Source organism: Coregonus clupeaformis, unplaced genomic scaffold (genome assembly GCF_020615455.1).
Source record: "Coregonus clupeaformis isolate EN_2021a unplaced genomic scaffold, ASM2061545v1 scaf0207, whole genome shotgun sequence".
Taxonomy (NCBI): domain Eukaryota; kingdom Metazoa; phylum Chordata; class Actinopteri; order Salmoniformes; family Salmonidae; genus Coregonus; species Coregonus clupeaformis.
Window position 1 is genome coordinate 121471 of NW_025533662.1, and position 19670 is coordinate 141140.

The following is a 19670-nucleotide window of genomic DNA, read 5'->3' on the forward strand; positions in this document are numbered from 1 at the left end:
CAAACATGCCCGTTATTCTTCGCTGAGAAAATACATTTCAATACAAATGTGTTCTTTCTTGTTTAATTGTCGGATTTTAAGTGACACGTTGTGACACAATTTATACCATGCTTACACTAACTTGTGCTATTAGTTGGATTATATTCTAACCCTTTAATTCAAATCAAATGACAAAAAGGCTGGCGTGTACTGTTACTGCATCCATTCTGCATACCGCTGATGTGATGTGAACTCAATGACACACACGACAGGGTGTCGGCCTTTCTAACGTTCCACGTTCCGCACCACTAGTGTACATTAGGTTACTGTGCCACCTAGTGGTTACAGAGGAGAATACCAGAGCTGCAACATGTCACTGGGTTGCGTATGTAGTCATGTTTGCTAGGTGGAAATGGTAGGAGAAACCAGCCCAGTCACATCAGAGTATATAGGCTATAGGCAAATTAATACGAGTATCACAAACCAAGTTCGCTGCCGGAGAGGCCACCACTCAAGGGAGATCCATCTCAAGTTGTAATCGGCATTAATGTAGCAGCTCTGCAGACATTTCTGCAAGGATTTAATGACTACCAAATATCAATAGCTGTCCCCGAAATATCACTCTTAGGCTAAAAAAATGACGCAGCAAATTCTACCTGTGCCAGTAGCATAGGCTACAGACAGCCTACGGGAAGACAATTTGCGCAGACGAATAAAATACACAGCAGTAGGAGGGGTCCGTTCCATGACGCCACTCCATTGTATATAGCTGATTTGCAGCTCCACCTCGCCCGGCACAACTTAACTCACGGAGACCACATTGACGGCCGCTGCGAGAAGTCCAACATATTCCTCCCCCCCAAAAAACGAGGTCGTCTGACAATTCTTTTCTCCGTCTAGGCAAGAGACTGATACTTCAAAAGCACAATGGTGAGTATTTTCATTTGGAATGCTGAAATGTGGGGTTATATTAACACTTAGATAAAAACATTTATATGTAGGCTGCATTCTTGTTTTACCTGTCTGTTTTTATTCAACATATGGATTCTTATTTTTCATTTCATTTGCAAAAACACAATATGCAGTAGGCTACAGTGTCTCATCTATCGTCGTTTCTATATCACTGACTATTTAACTCTTGCATTATGATATTTTGGATAATGGCACAGCTCCCAATACGCAGTGTTCATTCCTCCCCAAAACCCCGACAGACGGTTCAGGGGGTGCAGTGTGGAACGACAGTGACGCATCGAAAATAAACCACTACTGTCACCTGAAGGGAATAATGTCATGTTGCAGCGGTGGAGCCAACATGTGAATTGCAATTTTAATGCATTCATCAGGATTATGCATTGAATCATTCTGTTCTGGGAAGATGTTTATTCAAACCCTTAAAAAAGATCAAATTAGAACAAACTGTAATTGCAGATATTAATTAGGCTAGCTACACAGTAGTGTCTAGTGGCGCAGTGGTCTAAGGCAGTGCTAGCTGTGCCATTAGCGATCCTGGTTCGAATCCAGACTCTGTCGTAGCCGGCCGGGAGACCCATGGGGCGGCGCACAATTGTCCAAGGTAGGGGAGGGAATGGCCGGCAGGGATGTAGCTCAGTTGGTAGAGCATGGCGTTTGCAACGCCAGGGTTGTGGGTTCGATTCCCACGGGGGGCCAGTATATAATAATGTATGCACTCACTAACTGTAAGTCGCTCTGGATAAGATACTATCAATAACCAACATGCTTCTTTGCAGGACAGGAATTGCAGCTTTGTGGTTGTGTTTTCAAGGTGTGTTGAGAAATCTTAGCCTACAGGAGAATCTACAGACCGAATAGTTAAGTTACAGAAGCTGTTAATTCCTCCCCAAAACCCCGACAGACGGTTCACGGGGTGCATGATATAGCACTTTAACTAGTTAATATAGCATGATATAGCCACTTTAACTAGCACTTTAACTAGCACTTTAACCAGCTTTAACTTTAAAGTGCTAGCCACTTTGACTAGCACTTTAACTAGCACTTTAACTAGCACTTTGACTAGCACTTTAACTAGCACTTTAACTAGTTAAAGTGCACTTTAACTTTAAAGTGCTAGCCACTTTGACTAGCACTTTAACTAGCACTTTAAAGTTTGATAGAGCTGAGTTTCCATCTATGAAATGTCTAGCTGGGTTTGGGTGGTGACCGCCTGGTGAGTACAGCAAGTTAGGAGTGAGTAAGAGTCAGGTTAATGATACTGAGGGTTCCCCAGAAATAGCAGCCAGCTGGGCCCCTGACCTGGCAAGCGTTGCCCAAACTTGGCGATCATCTTCCCCCCAGTAGGCCCCTGTCCATCACTCAGTCTCCAGGGGGGACAGCTAGAATGGGACAGGTTTAAAAATAGTCTGTGACTAGGGCAGGAGGAGTTATCACCAATCCCTAGTGGAGACAAGGAGTCATACTTTCAGGGCCAGTTTCCCAGACCCAGATTAAGCCTATTACCGGACTGAAAAGCATGCTCAGTGGTGAATCTCCATCGAAATAGCTTCTTAGTCCAGGACTAGGTTTAATCAGTATCAGTCTGGGAAAGGGATCTGTAGATGATAGGGTGTCTGAATTAGGCCCATAAACTGGGTGTATCAGGAGTCAAGTGCCTCTGTGTCTGAATCAGGCCCATAAACTGGGTGTATCAGGAGTCAAAGCCAATACATAATTGACTCATTGTCACACAGACTTAAGTCAGACATTATTTAGTGTTGTCCTGGTCTGTTCTCATAGATAGTTTTTTTTATTAGTATTTATTTTTTTAGTCATTTAGCGGACACTCTTATCCAGAGCGACTTACAGGAGCAATTAGGTTTAAGTGCCTTGCTCAAGGGCACGCCAACAGATTTTTCACCTAGTCGGCTCGGGGATTAGAACCAGCTACCTTCCGGTTACTGGCACAACGCTCTTACCCACTAAGCCACCTGCCGCCCTTTTATGGTTTCAATATATTTAATCAGCAGCTGATGATGATGAGGCAGAGGCCACAGAGGGACTGAAGGCCTAGTTATATTTCCTTGAGAAAACGATGTCTTTGTCTCAAATGGCACCCTATCCCCTATGTAGTGCACTACTTTTTACCAGCACCTTATAGGCCCTGGTCAAAGTAGTGCACTAAATAGGGGATAAGGTGCCATTTGTGACGCAGACATCGTTGTCCTGGATGGAACTGCAGACCTGAGCTAAAAGACGGACCTTGCCGTTTTGAAATGCAGTCAGAGAGAGGAGAGGAGAGGATTACAATTATTTCAGGCAGTTCTTGGCTGGTAGTTATCTCTGCATCAGGCAGCCATTTCTGTCTCCTCTCCTCTTCTCCTCTGCTAATGGTAGTTATCTCTGCATCAGGCAGCCATTTCTGTCTCCTCTACTCTTCTCCTCTGCTAATGGTAGTTATCTCTGCATCAGGCAGCCATTTCTGTCTCCTCTCCTCTTCTCCTCTGCTAATGGTAGTTATCTCTGCATCAGGCAGCCATTTCTGTCTCCTCTACTCTTCTCCTCTGCTAATGGTAGTTATCTCTGCATCAGGCAGCCATTTCTGTCTCCTCTACTCTTCTCCTCTGCTAATGGTAGTTATCTCTGCATCAGGCAGCCATTTCTGTCTCCTCTACTCTTCTCCTCTGCTAATGGTAGTTATCTCTGCATCAGGCAGCCATTTCTGTCTCCTCTCCTCTTCTCCTCTGCTAATGGTAGTTATCTCTGCATCAGGCAGCCATTTCTGTCTCCTCTCCTCTTCTCCTCTGCTAATGGTAGTTATCTCTGCATCAGGCAGCCATTTCTGTCTCCTCTACTCTTCTCCTCTGCTAATGGTAGTTATCTCTGCATCAGGCAGCCATTTCTGTCTCCTCTCCTCTTCTCCTCTGCTAATGGTAGTTATCTCTGCATCAGGCAGCCATTTCTGTCTCCTCTACTCTTCTCCTCTGCTAATGGTAGTTATCTCTGCATCAGGCAGCCATTTCTGTCTCCTCTACTCTCCTCCTCTGCTAATGGTAGTTATCTCTGCATCAGGCAGCCATTTCTGTCTCCTCTCCTCTTCTCCTCTGCTAATGGTAGTTATCTCTGCATCAGGCAGCCATTTCTGTCTCCCTCTCCTCTTCTCCTCTGCTAATGGTAGTTATCTCTGCATCAGGCAGCCATTTCTGTCTCCTCTCCTCTTCTCCTCTGCTAATGGTAGTTATCTCTGCATCAGGCAGCCATTTCTGTCTCCTCTACTCTTCTCCTCTGCTAATGGTAGTTATCTCTGCATCAGGCAGCCATTTCTGTCTCCTCTCCTCTTCTCCTCTGCTAATGGTAGTTATCTCTGCATCAGGCATCCATTTCTGTCTCCTCTCCTCTTCTCCTCTGCTAATGGTAGTTATCTCTGCATCAGGCAGCCATTTCTGTCTCCTCTTCTCTTCTCCTCTGCTAATGGTAGTTATCTCTGCATCAGGCAGCCATTTCTGTCTCCTCTCCTCTTCTCCTCTGCTAATGGTAGTTATCTCTGCATCAGGCAGCCATTTCTGTCTCCTCTACTCTCTCCTCTGCTAATGGTAGTTATCTCTGCATCAGGCAGCCATTTCTGTCTCCTCTCCTCTTCTCCCCTGCTGCTGGTCGTTTTGTTTGTCTAGGCTCAGAATACCATAGTAACCAGGGTAACCAGGGCAACACACTGTGTCCCAAATATACTGTGTGTCCCAATATATAGTGCACTATTTTTGACCAGGGTACCTTACACACGGTATGACTACCCTGTCTTGTGATGAACCAGTACTGGCGGCAGTAATATCTTGCCTTATATTTCTCATGCAACAAATACGTACTTACAGTACCATATGAGCAACGTATGACGACTGGAAAACAACGACGTACCCATAATGTAGCCATCCTACCATCCTATGGCTGCGGTTCAACGTGGCCCCGTGTAGCTCAGTTGGTAGAGCATGGCGCTTGCAACGCTAGGGGTTGTGGGTTCCATTCCCACGGGGGGCCAGTATGAAAATATGTATGCGCTCGCTAACTGTAAGTCGCTCTGGATAAGAGCGTCTGCTAAATGTAGTACTGAAGCAGGACTTTCCGTAATAGCAGTTTGACATGTAACAGTCGCATTTCCTTCGCTCAGTCATTTTCTGCAATTTCTTGGGGATTAATGATTAACCAGTGGAAGCACTGAAAACCACTGTTCTGAACTAACATCTATACCAAACGTTTTAGGGTCCCTACGCAGATCGGCTACATAGCTCCACATCCATAGTTCACAGGTGTATATCTGCTGCACTAGACAATAAGACATACAATAGTTAGTTAGCTATGTTACTTCAGCTGCATTGCAGACAAATATCTTCAATCTCAAATGTCACTACAATAAACAGTCAGACTTTTAATGAACAGCAAGGCAAGCTTACAAAATAGTTGATTACATTTGCAGTAACGTTAAATGCTTCAGCTAGATTCATTACATCCACTAGATGACAGCCTGGTTTGCTGGTTTGCTCAGGAGTCCCTAAAACATTAAACAACACAAATTACAATTCATACAAATGTCAAAAGCCCATAAACCAAGCTAAATGTATAGCTAGCTGGCGAATGTTAGCTAGTCAAGATTACAGATGGCTTGTTAAATAGCGTTTTTCTTAAATTAACTTTGACAAAAAAAATATGCATAATAATTTGTCTCTACATTAACTAATATATTCCTCTTATCTGTAAATTTCTTGCATGAATCGTTATGAAGTTATAATTACTTACACTGGCTTCCATCCTAGTATTTTTTTTCAGCCATTATTCTTGAAGCAACTCTCCAGGGTTGGGTCGCAGAGCTTCATGGGAGTTTTGGGAAACACTCGATAGAAAGTCTGCATCTCGATTCGCTTCGTTTGGAGGGCAAACTAGAGGGCTGAAAAGGCACTACACCTCGCTCAAAAGTTTAATTGGGAAACCACTACGACTCGATGGGGCTTGCGGGATCGCGCAAAACGGGGCTAAGGGGGATATTGGGATTGAGCCAAAGTCTGCTTAGGGAGAGGCTAATGGAAACTAGGTATTAGAAGGCAAATATACTGTACGTTGAGTCATGGCTCCCCTACAAGAGGCCTTTTGTATCCATAGAAGAGTAGCAAGGGGTAGCTACCCCCGTTCTCCTGCAGAGTGACAGAAACATGAGTTTCAACAACAGCTGCAGCAACTGTCTCTCTCTCTCTCTCTCTCTCTCTCTCTCTCTCTCTCTCTCTCTCTCTCTCTCTCTCTCTCTCCCTCTCCCTCTCTCTCTCTCTCTCTCTCTCTCGCTCTCTCTCTTTTGTACCTTCTCTTTCTGATTCTCTGTTTCCACCTAGTGGGGACTACATTACACATTAAAATCTCAGGGTTGACACAACACTAATCATCATATGGGCATATACACTGAGTATACGTATATATATGTGGTCCTCTGTAGCTCAATTGGTAGAGCATGGCGTTTGTAACGCCAGGGTAGTGGGTTCGATCCCCGGGACCATCCATACGTAAAAATTTATGCACACATGACTGTAAGTCGCTTTGGATAAAAGCGTCTGCTAAATGGCATATTATTATTATACCAATAATTAGGAACACCTCTCTAATATTGAGTCTTGATACACACAGGAAACTGTTGAGTGTGAAAAACCCAGCAGCGTTGCAGTTCTTGACACAAACCAGTGCGCCTGGCACCTACTACCATACCCTGTTCAAAGGCACTTACATTTTTCAATTGTCTCAAGGTTTAAAAATCCTTCTTTAAGCTGTCTCCTCCCCTTCATCTGCAGTGATTGAAGTGGATTTAACAAGTGACATCAATAAGGGATCATAGCTTTAACCTGGATTTACCCGGTCAGTCTATGTCATGGAAATAGCAGGTGTTCTTAATGTTTTGTTCACTTAGTGTATCATAATAATCATTTACACACATGGTGTCACACATACAACACAGCTGAATTCTTGGACCTAGGGGGCACACTGCGCAATATCCTCCATATGGTCAGGTGTCATCGCTGTCTAGTTCATTCAGATTGTCTCTTCTCCTTCTCACCCCGTCTCTCTCAACAGCGTGAGTGTATCTCTGTGCATGTGGGCCAAGCCGGAGTCCAGATGGGCAACACCTGTTGGGAGCTGTACTGCCTGGAGCATGGGATCCAGCCGGACGGACAGATGCCCAGCGATAAGCCCACAGGTAACCTCGACGACTCCTTCACTACCTTCTTCAGCGCCACGGGCACCGGGAAGTACGTGCCCCGCGCCATCTTCGTCGACCTGGAGCCAACCGTTATCGGTAAGTCTTTTCACAGAAGCTTTTATCCTTTGAAAAACACTTCAACATTTACGACACACCTGCTAAAGCAAATCTCAGATGTGCCAGTACATTCCATTTATAAATGTGTACAGAACATCATCCACGGGTATCTAGTCTTCTCTCCAGCCCCATATAGAAAAATACTGTTTTCTCTTCCTCCAGATGAGGTGAGGACCGGTACCTATCGCCAGCTGTTCCACCCTGAGCAGCTCATCTCAGGCAAGGAGGATGCTGCCAACAACTACGCCCGCGGTCACTACACCATCGGCAAGGAGATCATTGACTCCGTCCTGGACAGGATCCGTAAACTGGTGAGAATGCTTGAGGAATGAATTGTTGACAATTATGACAATTGGAGACTTGATTTGATAAACAAGAAGCTTTTTTGTCCCATAACCCTCGTAACCCTGGGTTATTCCCGATATCAATTGATAACCGTTGAACCATGAAAATAAATGAAAAGGGGGGAGAGTAGACAGCCTTGTGGTACACCACTGTTGATGTTATAGTGAACAAAAATATAAACGCAACATGCAACAATTTCAAAGGTTTTACTGAGTTACAGTTCATATAAGGAAATCAGTTAGGCCCTAATCTACGGATTTCACATGACTGGAAATACAGATATCTTTAAAAAAAAAAAAGTAGGGGAATGGTTCAGAAAACCAGTCAGTATCTGGTGTGACCACCATTTGCCTCATGCATTGCGACACATCTCCTTCGCATAGAATTGATCAGGCTGTTGATTGTGGCCTGTGGAATGTTGTCCCACTCTTCTGCAATGGCTGTGCGAAGTTGTTGGATATTGGCGGGAACTGGAACACGCTGTCGTACACGTCGATCCAGAGCATCCCAAACGTGCTCAATGGGTGACATGTCCGGTGAGTATGCAGGGACATTTTCAGCTTTCAGGAATTGTGTACAGATCCTTGCGACATGGTTATCGTGCATTATCATGCTGAAACATGAGGTGATGGTGGCGTATGAATGGCACGACAATGGACCTCAGGATATCGTCACGGTATCTCTGTGCATTCAAATTGCCATCGATAAAATGCAATTGTGTTCGTTGTCCGTAGCTTATGCTTGCCCATACCATAACCCCACCGCCACCATGGGGCACTCTGTTCACAACATTGACATCAGCAAACCGTTCACCCACACGACGCGGTTGTGAGGCCGGTTGGACGAACTGCCAAATTTTCTAAAACGACGTTGGAGGCAGCTTATGGTAGAGAAATGAACATTCAGTTCTCTGGCAACAGTTCTGGTGGACATTCCTGCAGACATTTTATTTATTTTATTTTACCTTTATTTAACTAGGCAAGTCAGTTAAGAACAAATTCTTATTTACAATGACGGCCTACACCGGCCAAACCCGGACGACGCTGGGCCAATTGTGCGCCGCCCTATTTGACTCCCAATCACGGCCGGTTGTGATACAGCCTGGAATCAAACCAGGGGGTCTGTAGTGACGCCTCAAGCACTGAGATGTAGTGCCTTAGACTGCTGCGCCACTCGGGAGCCCATTTTAGCGGGGCCTTTTATTGTCCCCAGCACAAGGTGCACCTGTGTAATGATCATGCTGTTTAATCAGCTTCTTGATATGCCACACCTGTCAGGTGGATGGATTATCTTGGCAAAAGAGAAATGCTCACTAACAGGGATGAAAACAAATTTGTGAAAAACATTTGAGGGAAATAAGCTTTTTGTGCGTATGGAAAATGTCTGGGATGTTTTATTTCAGCTCATGAAACATGAGACCAACACTTTACACCTTTCGTTTATATTTCTGTTCAGTGTAATTGCCCCTAAAAATTCATAGTGTCTGATAATGCTGTGTTGATGTGCTGCTCTGATAGGCTGTGTCATTGTCTCCCTCAGGCTGACCAATGCACTGGTCTCCAAGGGTTCCTGGTTTTCCACAGCTTCGGAGGAGGCACCGGCTCTGGTTTCACCTCCCTGCTGATGGAACGTCTGTCTGTTGACTTCGGCAAGAAGTCCAAGCTGGAGTTTGCCATCTATCCAGCTCCCCAGGTGTCCACAGCAGTGGTGGAGCCCTACAACTCCATCCTGACCACCCACACCACCCTGGAGCACTCTGACTGTGCCTTCATGGTGGACAACGAGGCCATCTATGACATCTGCCGTAGGAACCTCGACATTGAGCGTCCCTCATACACCAATCTCAACCGGCTGATCAGTCAGATCGTCTCCTCCATCACTGCCTCCCTGCGCTTCGATGGAGCCCTGAATGTTGATCTGACAGAGTTCCAGACCAACTTGGTGCCCTACCCCCGTATCCACTTCCCTCTGGCCACCTATGCCCCAGTCATCTCCGCTGAGAAGGCCTATCATGAGCAGCTGTCAGTGGCTGAGATCACCAACGCCTGCTTCGAACCAGCCAATCAGATGGTGAAGTGTGACCCTCGTCACGGCAAATACATGGCCTGCTGCCTCCTGTACCGTGGTGACGTTGTTCCCAAAGATGTCAATGTAGCGATCGCTGCTATCAAGACCAAGAGGAGTATCCAGTTTGTGGACTGGTGTCCTACTGGCTTTAAGGTGGGGATCAACTACCAGCCCCCTACGGTGGTTCCTGGAGGAGACCTGGCCAAAGTCCAGAGGGCTGTGTGCATGCTGAGCAACACCACAGCCATCGCTGAGGCCTGGGCCCGTCTGGACCACAAGTTTGACCTGATGTACGCCAAGCGAGCATTTGTGCACTGGTACGTTGGTGAGGGCATGGAGGAGGGAGAGTTCTCGGAGGCCAGAGAAGACATGGCAGCTCTGGAGAAGGATTATGAAGAGGTGGGTATTGACTCGTTTGAGGAGGAGGGGGAAGAAGGAGAGGAGTATTAAACAGTGAATCTGCTGGTTAGGTTCTGGAACAAAATGTATGTTACAAGGTTAATTGCCAAATGAGTCCAAAGGAGCCGTTGTCAAGTATTTTGGTTATTGTATGTTAATTATTAAACAATATTTAATTTATATTTCGTTGACACTGAATTTAATATCCATACCATGAAATTCCATGTAACACTGAAAAGTTACCCCTTGTCTTTGATTTGAAGAATACTGTTGCCTTGCCAATGTTTTCCTTTTTTACTGAGTTGTTCGAAATCGATGTTTTATTGAAGGCTGAAGCAGAAGCTGTACATGAACATGCTTGTTTTTATAAATGAGGCCCTCACTCAATAATGTCCAAGCTCAATAAAGTTATCCTCAAAATAAATCGCTTTAGTCATCTTTATTCACACCCTACACCATGACTTGATAGGATGTTGCAATTAGTGTGTTTTACTGTGGCCAAGGCTTTAAATGACCAGCAATGCATATAGGCTACTTTATGAACGCATACAGCTGGCTACATGCTAATTAGCCCCTAGTCTATTATCCTACTGCACCCGTATTCTGACATTTTGATAATTGCTATCAGTCTTGGATTTATTAACTAATCTCAGCCTTCATAAATGTGGAGGATGTATGGTAGGGGCTAATTAGATCCTCCGATAGCCACTTGGCGGCTTCAGAGCGAAGTGGGTATCGCATAAAGGCGCCCGCATACTAGTTTCAGTTTGTTCCAAGCGAACGTCTGTGCCTCGCATACTCCCTTCAAAGACATTCGCTTGAAAAACGAAATATTTACGAGAAAAAAAAAAGCTGCTAATATTGCTGAGGAAGTCTTAGTCGAGCAATTTTACATCTAGGATGTTCAGTGCATTATTTCTCAAGTGAAAAAAATTGGCATGAAAACGAGTCTCTCGTTGAATGACAACAAAAACGTAATTGAAGAGTGCCGTCCATAGTTCCCCACTCCTACTAGGAGCAGTACTGTTGACCAATCATCGATGAAAGGGCGCAGACTTCAGCTAACTGAACTTAATCTTGACTCAAGAAAAAATGGTTTGAATGTTAAATGACGAGACAGGCATTGATGCGAGTAACCAGTCTTGTTCAGTTTATTGCAATACATCCGGGTATCTCAAGTACACCGGCAAAACACTGGAGTTGCAGTAATTAACATTTACCAACAGATGGCATCATTGTGCCATCTTCCACCCATAACATCTTCCCTTTTATAAAATAGGACAGGAGCTGTCAATTCACTAACAAAACAAACCTAGTAGTAAATTCCAACATTAACAGTTTAGCAATTTTTTTTTTTTTTTTTTTTCTTCAGCTAACCACTTAACACATTTTTATACTCTCTTCACTTTTATCTCTGTCTGTCAACAATCCCTAATGGGAAACCTACAGATTAAGTATTTTTGGTGGCTGGGACAGACGCCCGCAGCGTGAAAAGACAGGGGGCTTGTCTGCGTGGACTGCGGGCTCCCGCACAGGCGTGTCACCTGACTGTCTAAGGGGAGCATTGATGGGCGAGGGAGTGGCCGACCTGTGATCCCCTGGCTCTTCGCCCAGTGTCTCAGGCCCCTATGTGACTTGCTGGGGTTCCGTCTTTTGTCATGCGACCCCTATGACCATCCGAGTTCTGAGTAGATGCTGGCTCAGCAATCCGAAGGTCAACCCTGTTACGACGGTACAGTGATCCATTCACTTCGACCAAGTAGGGGGCCGTGGTGCAACTTTCTGCACACAGGATCCGAGTCTCCAGAGGGCCCGTCCGGTCCCCTGGTAGTGGCTTCATTCGCACCGTTTCACCCACTCTGAGCTCAGGTAAGTCTTTTGCTGATTTGTCGTAGATGAACTTGGAGACCTGTCTTCTGTGACGTAGCTTCACCAGCACGTCTGTCACCACACATGGCTCCAGGAGAGTGCTTGCTGCTGGGCCTGGGCTGCTATCCGTGCCTTCTGTCGGGGTATTGCGCCACTGCAGGATTGCTTTCCAGGCATCTTTGTCCCTCTCGCAGAGCTTTTTTGCAGAAGGTTCTTTGCGATTTTGACTGCCGACTCAGACCTACTATCTGCCAGGGGCGCGTTGGTAGCTCGTGGGACATCATCGTCTCTCTCTCTGTTGCTCAATGGCATATTCATTGCAGATTGTGCATTTACTGACACAGTCTTTTGATTTCACTCTGCATTCCTGGCCAATACAGTGTGTCACGTGCTTGTCTGTAACAGGCCTCACCTCCTATGTGACTTGAGTGGAAGCGCGCCAACATCTCAGGGCGCAGAGACCGGGGAATAACGACTCTCTGACCCTTGAATACTACTCCGTTTTGAAAACTGAGCTCTTCTTTGACTGGCCAATATTCTCTGATGGCTAAAGCAGTTTCTTCCTTGCAGTCGGGCCAGCCCATCAGAATCACAGACCTCAATGCCTGGAGTTGCTCGTCCCTGACGGTGTGCTGTCTGATTTGTATAAGGCGCTGGTCCGTAACATTGAGGTAGTCAGCCTGGTTGATGTGTTCAACATCCACTTGCTCTGTTTGTAAGCTGCACACTGCGTGTTGTTCATGCATGGAGCGTGTGTGAGTGCCTGATGCAGTAGCCCTGCTGAGCGTGTCACTCGCATACATCTCTGGCCCTGGCTTATACACCACCTTGAGGTTGTAGTTTTGTAGGGCCAGTAGCATGCTCTGCAGTCGTTTCGGGGCATTCAGGAGAGGCTCGCTGAATATAGCAATAAGGGGCTTGTGATCTGTCTCTGCGGTAATATTGTCACGCCCGTACAGGTAGTGGTGGAAGCGTTGGCATGCAAACACAATGCTGAGGCACTCCTTCTCTATCTGGGCATAGTTCTGCTCTGTTGGAGTGAGTGCCCTAGAGGCGAATGCCACAGGCTGGCCCTCCTGCATGAGGCAACAGCCCAGTCCATACTGGCTTGATGTCACTCTGAATCGTGACAGGTTTTGACACATGGTAGTATCGCAGTACAGGTGTCTGGGTGACCAGTTGTTTTATTTCCCTCACCGCTGTGTCATGTTTTGGGAGCCAATGCCAGATGGTGTCCTTGTCCATGAGCCTCCTTAGTGGTTCACACACTTCAGAGAGCCGCGGTAGGAACTTGGCCAGGTAGGTGACGAATCCGACGAAGCGCTGCACTGCCTTCACGTCAGATGGGTGGGGCATATCCAAGACAGCCTTCACTTTTTGTATACGTGTCGGCATTCAGCTCCCATTATAGTCCTCAAAGTGGCAGCCACTACCTCATCGTCCTTTTCCCGAAGTCCCGTGGCTAGTGCATAGTCCTCCCATTCACCTCTAAACGTATCCCAGTTTGTGCTCCAATCTCCGCTGAGCTTCATAACGGCAGGAGGGGGAATGTTCGCTGCCATGTCTAAACGGTGCTAACAACACTGAAGCTAACTAGCAAACTCAATCTAGCTAAGGACAATTCCGGCTAAGTTTTCCTCAACTAAGCTTTTTTTTTTGTAAACCAGAACAGGTGACTCTAATTTGCGGAAAGCATGGTTAGTTATCCGACTCTGACACCATGTTTGAATGTTAAATAACGAGACAGAGGCATTGATGCAAGTAACCAGTCTTGTTCAAAAATGTGCGCGAACAGCAGGGGAAAAAAAACTTGACGAACACCAAAACAAACAAAGCTGTCACAAAATGTTGTCATAATATGTGGCAGACTGGTCTCATAGACTATACGTAACATAGTACATGGAAATCCGGCACACTCAAATGTAGTATGATATGTTACGTTTGATATGGTTACACAACATAGGAGGTTACTTAAGGCAAAAACAAGAGGAGGGTGGTTGGTCGGATAACGCCAACGTCTAGCAACCCAAAGGTTGTGTGTTTGAATCTCATCATGGACAACTTTAGCACTACTTTGCAACTACTTACCATGTTACCCTTCCCCTAACCTTAACGCTTTTAGCTAACCCTTCCCCTAACCCTTTAACCTAACTCCTAACCTTAACCCAAACCTTAACCCCTGACCCCTAGAGCTAGCTAATGTTAGCGTTAGCCACCTAGCCACCTAGCTAACGTTAGCCACAACAAATTGGAATTTGTAACATACTGTACGTTTTCGCAAAATTCGTAACATATTGTATGAATTGTAATTCGTTACATAACATACGAAATGGATGATGGACATCCACAAATGAATACATACCACACGAAAGGTGTCTCGGATTACGTACAGAATAATACAAAATGCTCTAAGACCACGTTGTGATATCAGCCTACTCAGTGACACCCACAGAAAACAACTTTGAAGAGTTACACATACATTTGTAGCTCTTATTGCAGGACTTTGACTGTGGGAAATCACATTTTAGTCATTTAGCAGACGCTCTTATCCAGAGCGACTTACAGTTAGTGAATGCATACGTTTTTTATTTTTTTTCATACTGGCCCCCCGTGGGAAAAGAACCCACATCCCTGCCGGCCAAACCCTCCCCTACCTTGGACCAATTGTGCGCCGCCCCATGGGGTCTCCCGGTTGCGGCCGGCTGCGACAGAGCCTGGATTCGAACCAGGATCTCTAGTGGCACAGCTAGCACTGCGATGCAGTGCCTTAGACCACTGCGCCACTCGGGAGTAGCTCACCAGTCAGTCTATTGTGCGTATTAGACATTCATATTGCAATGTACAGCCTTACCTATGGATCTTGGGTCCTTGAAAGCCTACTCAGTGACACCCACAGAACACAACTGTGAAGAGTTTACACAAATATTAGTGTCATAGCTCTTATTGCAGGACATTGACACTTTGATATCCCACAGTCAATGTCCTGCATTAAGAGTTATGACACTAATATATGTGTAAACTCTTTATAGTTGTGTTCTGTGGGTGTCACTCAGTAGGCTGATAGCCCATTTCAAGGACCCAAGATTCATAGGCAAGCCTGTATAATGCATACAGTATGCCACCAATGCAATTCTGAAGTCTAATGCGTCCACATGGCGATTTCATCAGATTTTAATTTGTTTTGTCAAATTAACTAATTATTCTCTTTTGTTGAATTTATATAACAACATTCCAAACGTGTTTAACATTATCTAGTCCAAATATGGCATGATTCCACTATTTGTATCCGTTTTCATCAGTTTCAATTTAGGACTTTTATTTTGAAGGCGAACCGCAAATTCCACTATTGTGGCTAATCCTTATTGTGGTTAGCTTCACATAGGTGGTGCAAAAGCAGGCAAAAGCAATCGAGCAACACGCCATGATGTGTTAGATACCACCCACAGACATTTGATTGACACCCCCTCACTATCATATTGGAGGACGAAATACTTAAATAAATAAAGATACAAATGAATAAAAATAATTTAAGTTTGAATAATTAGATAATGCATATACTGAACAGAAATATAAACGCAACATGCAACGACTTTACTGAGTTACAGTTCATATAAAGAAATCAGTCAATTGAAATAAATTCATTAGGCCCTAGTCTATGGATTTCACATGACTGGGCAGGGGCACAGCCATGGATGGGCCAGGGAGGGCATAGGCCCACTCACTTGGGAGCCAGACCCAGCTAATTAGAATGAGTTTTTTTTCCCACAAAAGGGCTTTATTACAAACAGAAATACTCCTTAGTTTCATCAGCTGTCCGGGTGGCTGGTCTCAGATGATCCTGCAGGTGAAGAAGCCGGATGTGGAGGTCCTGGGCCGGTGTGGTTACACATGGTCTGCGGTTGTGAGGCCGGTTGGACGTACTGCCAAATTCTCTAAAACGACGTTGGAGATGGCTTATGGTAGAGAAATGAACATTCAATTCTCTGTTAACAGCTCTGGTGGCCATTGCTCCATGCAAACTCTCATCGACAAGTAGCAAATAACCTAGCAAGTAGATATTATAGCCTTTTTAAGTGTCTCGTGTAAATAATTGATATTGTGTCTTTCTCGTGTGTATTCTTGTTTAGCATTTTTCAAATGACCTAGCTAGCAACCTTGGCATTTTTGAATTCCTATAATTTTTTGAATTACCCTGGCCAAAACTTGTATGTAATATATAACCTATTCTGGGAGTCTAGTGTGTGTTTATGAACTATGTGGAATGTTTTTGGACCATTGGCTTCCCTGAAAACAGGTACTGACAGGAGGAGGAGCAATATGAGTCTGTCAGAGGTCAGAGGTCGTCACGCTGGATGGAGATGGTGATGGAGGCTTTGGTGGTCCACGACAACGAAGAAGCAGGTGTCCCCTCCAGTGATGTGGACCTTGGACCTGGTGCCAGTAAGGATGGTCTTCACAGAGGCGGTAAGACCCTCCCTCCTTGATATAGAAATACTTTGACTTCGCTGTCTCTTCAATGGTAAGGTCCCTTGCGCCATAGGGACTCTTGACCACCACTGCTGTGGTGCCCACCAGACCATCCGGTGAGGCTCCCAGGATCCCAGACCGTGTGACCCAAAGCCCTGACTCCTGCACAGCCCTGATGCTGTCCTCTTCATTATCTGTGGCCCACTTTACAGACAACACCCCATCCAACGACTGTGATCTGAGGACCCTTTTTAGCAGCGACAGAGTAATAGGCTTGGCCCTAACCACTGCTCCAAAATTGCATGCCGTCAACCTCCCTCTCCTCGTGTTGGGCCAGTTGGGGTTGGTGCGCTGTCCAACTGTTGCCTGCCGTATAGCCTCCTGCTTCTCCACCGACAGCGCCATGCCAGCCAGGATGCCTGCAAGCCCCAGGTGTGCCCTTATTTTTTAACAATGTCCGGTACAGACAGGGATGACAGGGAGAGTAGCGGTTGTTCTCGCTCAGGTTCAAGGAGACATGCCATTCCACTGAACCTGCCCCGGAGACGGTTCCTTAAGGCGTCAGCATGCTTCAGTTCAGCTGTCGGCTAGCTAACTGAACCAAACGAGTGTGCTCGCATGCTCCCTTGCTTGAAAGAAAAAAGGGGGAAAGCGTTAATATTACCCCCAGACAGTAGAGGGTGATGAGCTGGTAATAGCCATCTACGACCAAAACAATATTACCCCCGGGAGAGTAGAGGGTGATGAGCTGGTAATAGCCATCTACGACCAAAACAATATTACCCCGGGAGAGTAGAGGGTGATGAGCTGGTAATAGCCATCTACGACCAAACAAGGAAGTGACGACACACCCAAACAAGGAAGAGCCGCACGGAATAATAAATTATTATCATTATAACAACAACAAATCAATAAAAAAATTTACATGGGGGAACACAGGGACAAAGGACCAGTGGGCTAGGGGCGGGGCTAGGGGGTACAATATCACATTACACAGGGACAAAGGACCAGTGGGCTAGGGGTGGGGCTAGGGGCGGGGCTAAGCGGTACAATATCACATTACACAGGACCGGTGGGCTAGGGGCGGGGCTAGGCGGTACAATATCACATTACACAGGGACAAAGGACCAGTGGGCTAGGGGCGGGGCTAGGGGGTACAATATCACATTACACAGGGACAAAGGACCAGTGGGCTAGGGGCGGGGCTAGGGGGTACAATATCACATTACACAGGGACAAAGGACCAGTGGGCTAGGGGCGGGGCTAGGTGGTACAATATCACATTATAATAATATGCTTTTATCCAAAGCGACTTACAGTCATGCGTGCATACATTTTTTTTGTGTACGGGTGGTCCCGGGGATCGAACCCACTACCTTGGCGTTACAAGCGCCGTGCTCTACCAGCTGAGCTACAGAGGACGTTAAGGAACAGACATACATTTATAATTGTAACAGCTTTTTAGTTGGTAGAGTATGATGAGTCAACAGGGTTAATCGTAGGTATGTTCTGAGGGTCTGGTCTTGACACGTTCCTGAATAATAAAGCAACACCTGAGGGAATGGCATCTAAAACAATTGAAAAATCTTTAGGTGTTACAGGGATCTTGTAAAGTGATATTCCTTACAATTAAGTAAAAGACTCTCTGCATTTACAAGGTGGCTCACCAATAGGATATTATTTCGGAACCAATATTCTAAAAACAAAGAAGTATTTTTATACAATATGTCCTGATTATTCCATATGTTACGTTCTCCCCTCGGGTGTAGTTCGTCTGAGGAGGAGAGGTAAATGCCTGGGCCTGCGCACACAAGGTAAACTAGATGGATGGGGAAGAAATGTGGGGTGTAATGAACTAAAATAACCAGACAACAACCAGATCTCAAGGTTAGCCCTCGGGGGACGTTTAGTAATGTACTTAAACAAAATAAACAACACCCATAAAGAAACAACAAATCAATCAAATAAACCAGAGAAGGTAAGAGAAGGGAACATTTGGGAACGGGGTCCAATTAATGAAAATAAACAAAAGGTCCCTCCTCTTCTACACACCTAAACCTTCCTATCACACTCTAACCCTAACCCTAACCCACTTTCCTACCTGTTTACCAAAAATACAGGGGTGACACACGCCCGGCTAACCTAGTGTGTAAAACAATGGGTTATCTACGTGTGAATGTACACCCATGGGCAGATCTACCTTTCCCTTCTCCAGGACCCAGGTAGGGTGGAGTACAGCAGGACGACCGGCTGGAACACAAACAAAGATAAATGAACACAGCCAAATAACAAGTGTCCTCTCCCCCCCTTCTTCGAGCTCACATGGCAAACAGGTATACTCTCGTCAATCAGCTACAGCTGCCAGGACTCCGGACCGAAGCCACGCCCACCATCGTCAGCCGCAACTCAGCACACCTGTAATGCCCAGAACACACAAACACACTACAAAGGGAAATGGGGAGAAAGAAAAAATACGTCACACGTAACACCATATATAATATTTGTGTGGAGAAAAATGATGCTGATAAATTACGGACCATGACAAGAAAACCTGCCGATGAAAAGCATAGAGTTTCACTGGAACTTTGTCAATATTATCATCGCAAACCAACATAAAGTTAAGGCCACCAAAAGTAGAGAAGACATGGTAAAGAATAAAGTTCCACATAGAAGTGGGTCTTCTTAGGAATTGTTTTTGTCCAATTGATCTTAAAAGTACTATTTAAGGTAATAAAGTTCAGAAAATTCAGCCCACCATACTCATGAGTGTTCATTACAACAGTTTTCCTAATGTAATGGGTACGGTTTCTCCACAGAAAGTTGAAAAGCATCCGGTCTATCTCTTTGCTTATTTTACTGTTAAGATTTAAAGATAGAGCGGCAGATCTTAGTCTGGAGATACCCTCAGCCTTGGTTATTAAGACTCTTCCCTCTGTAGCCATTGATTTAGCTTCTTCTGGGTTTTTTTAATAAGAGGGTTAAAATGTAGTAAAGCCTCTAGACTTCTGATCCTTAGTCATGTTTACGCCTAAATATGTAAGTTCTTCTTTCACTGGAATACCATAATATGTAGGGTGTCACACAATCTTTGACAACCATGAGTTTATTAATGTTAAGACATAGACCAGATGCTTTGGAAAAGGATTCTTATCGCATTGATCGATATGGGAATCTGACTAGCGTCTTTCAGAGAAAGTGTAGTATCGTCAGCCAGCTGGCTTATAATATTTTATTTACCAGCTATGGA

At 45.3% G+C, this 19670-nt stretch overlaps 1 protein-coding gene across 1 annotated transcript; it reads left to right on the forward strand.

The window, feature by feature from the left end:
- Positions 1-754: 754 nt before the first annotated feature.
- On the forward strand, positions 755-10511 carry LOC121554860 (tubulin alpha chain). The gene is made up of 4 exons (XM_041868570.2): positions 755-909; positions 7033-7255; positions 7439-7587; positions 9161-10511. The coding sequence occupies exons 1-4, from the start codon at positions 907-909 to the stop codon at positions 10136-10138; spliced, it is 1353 nt and encodes a 450-aa protein (XP_041724504.1). The 5' UTR covers positions 755-906; the 3' UTR covers positions 10139-10511.
- The last annotated feature ends 9159 nt before the right edge of the window (positions 10512-19670 follow it).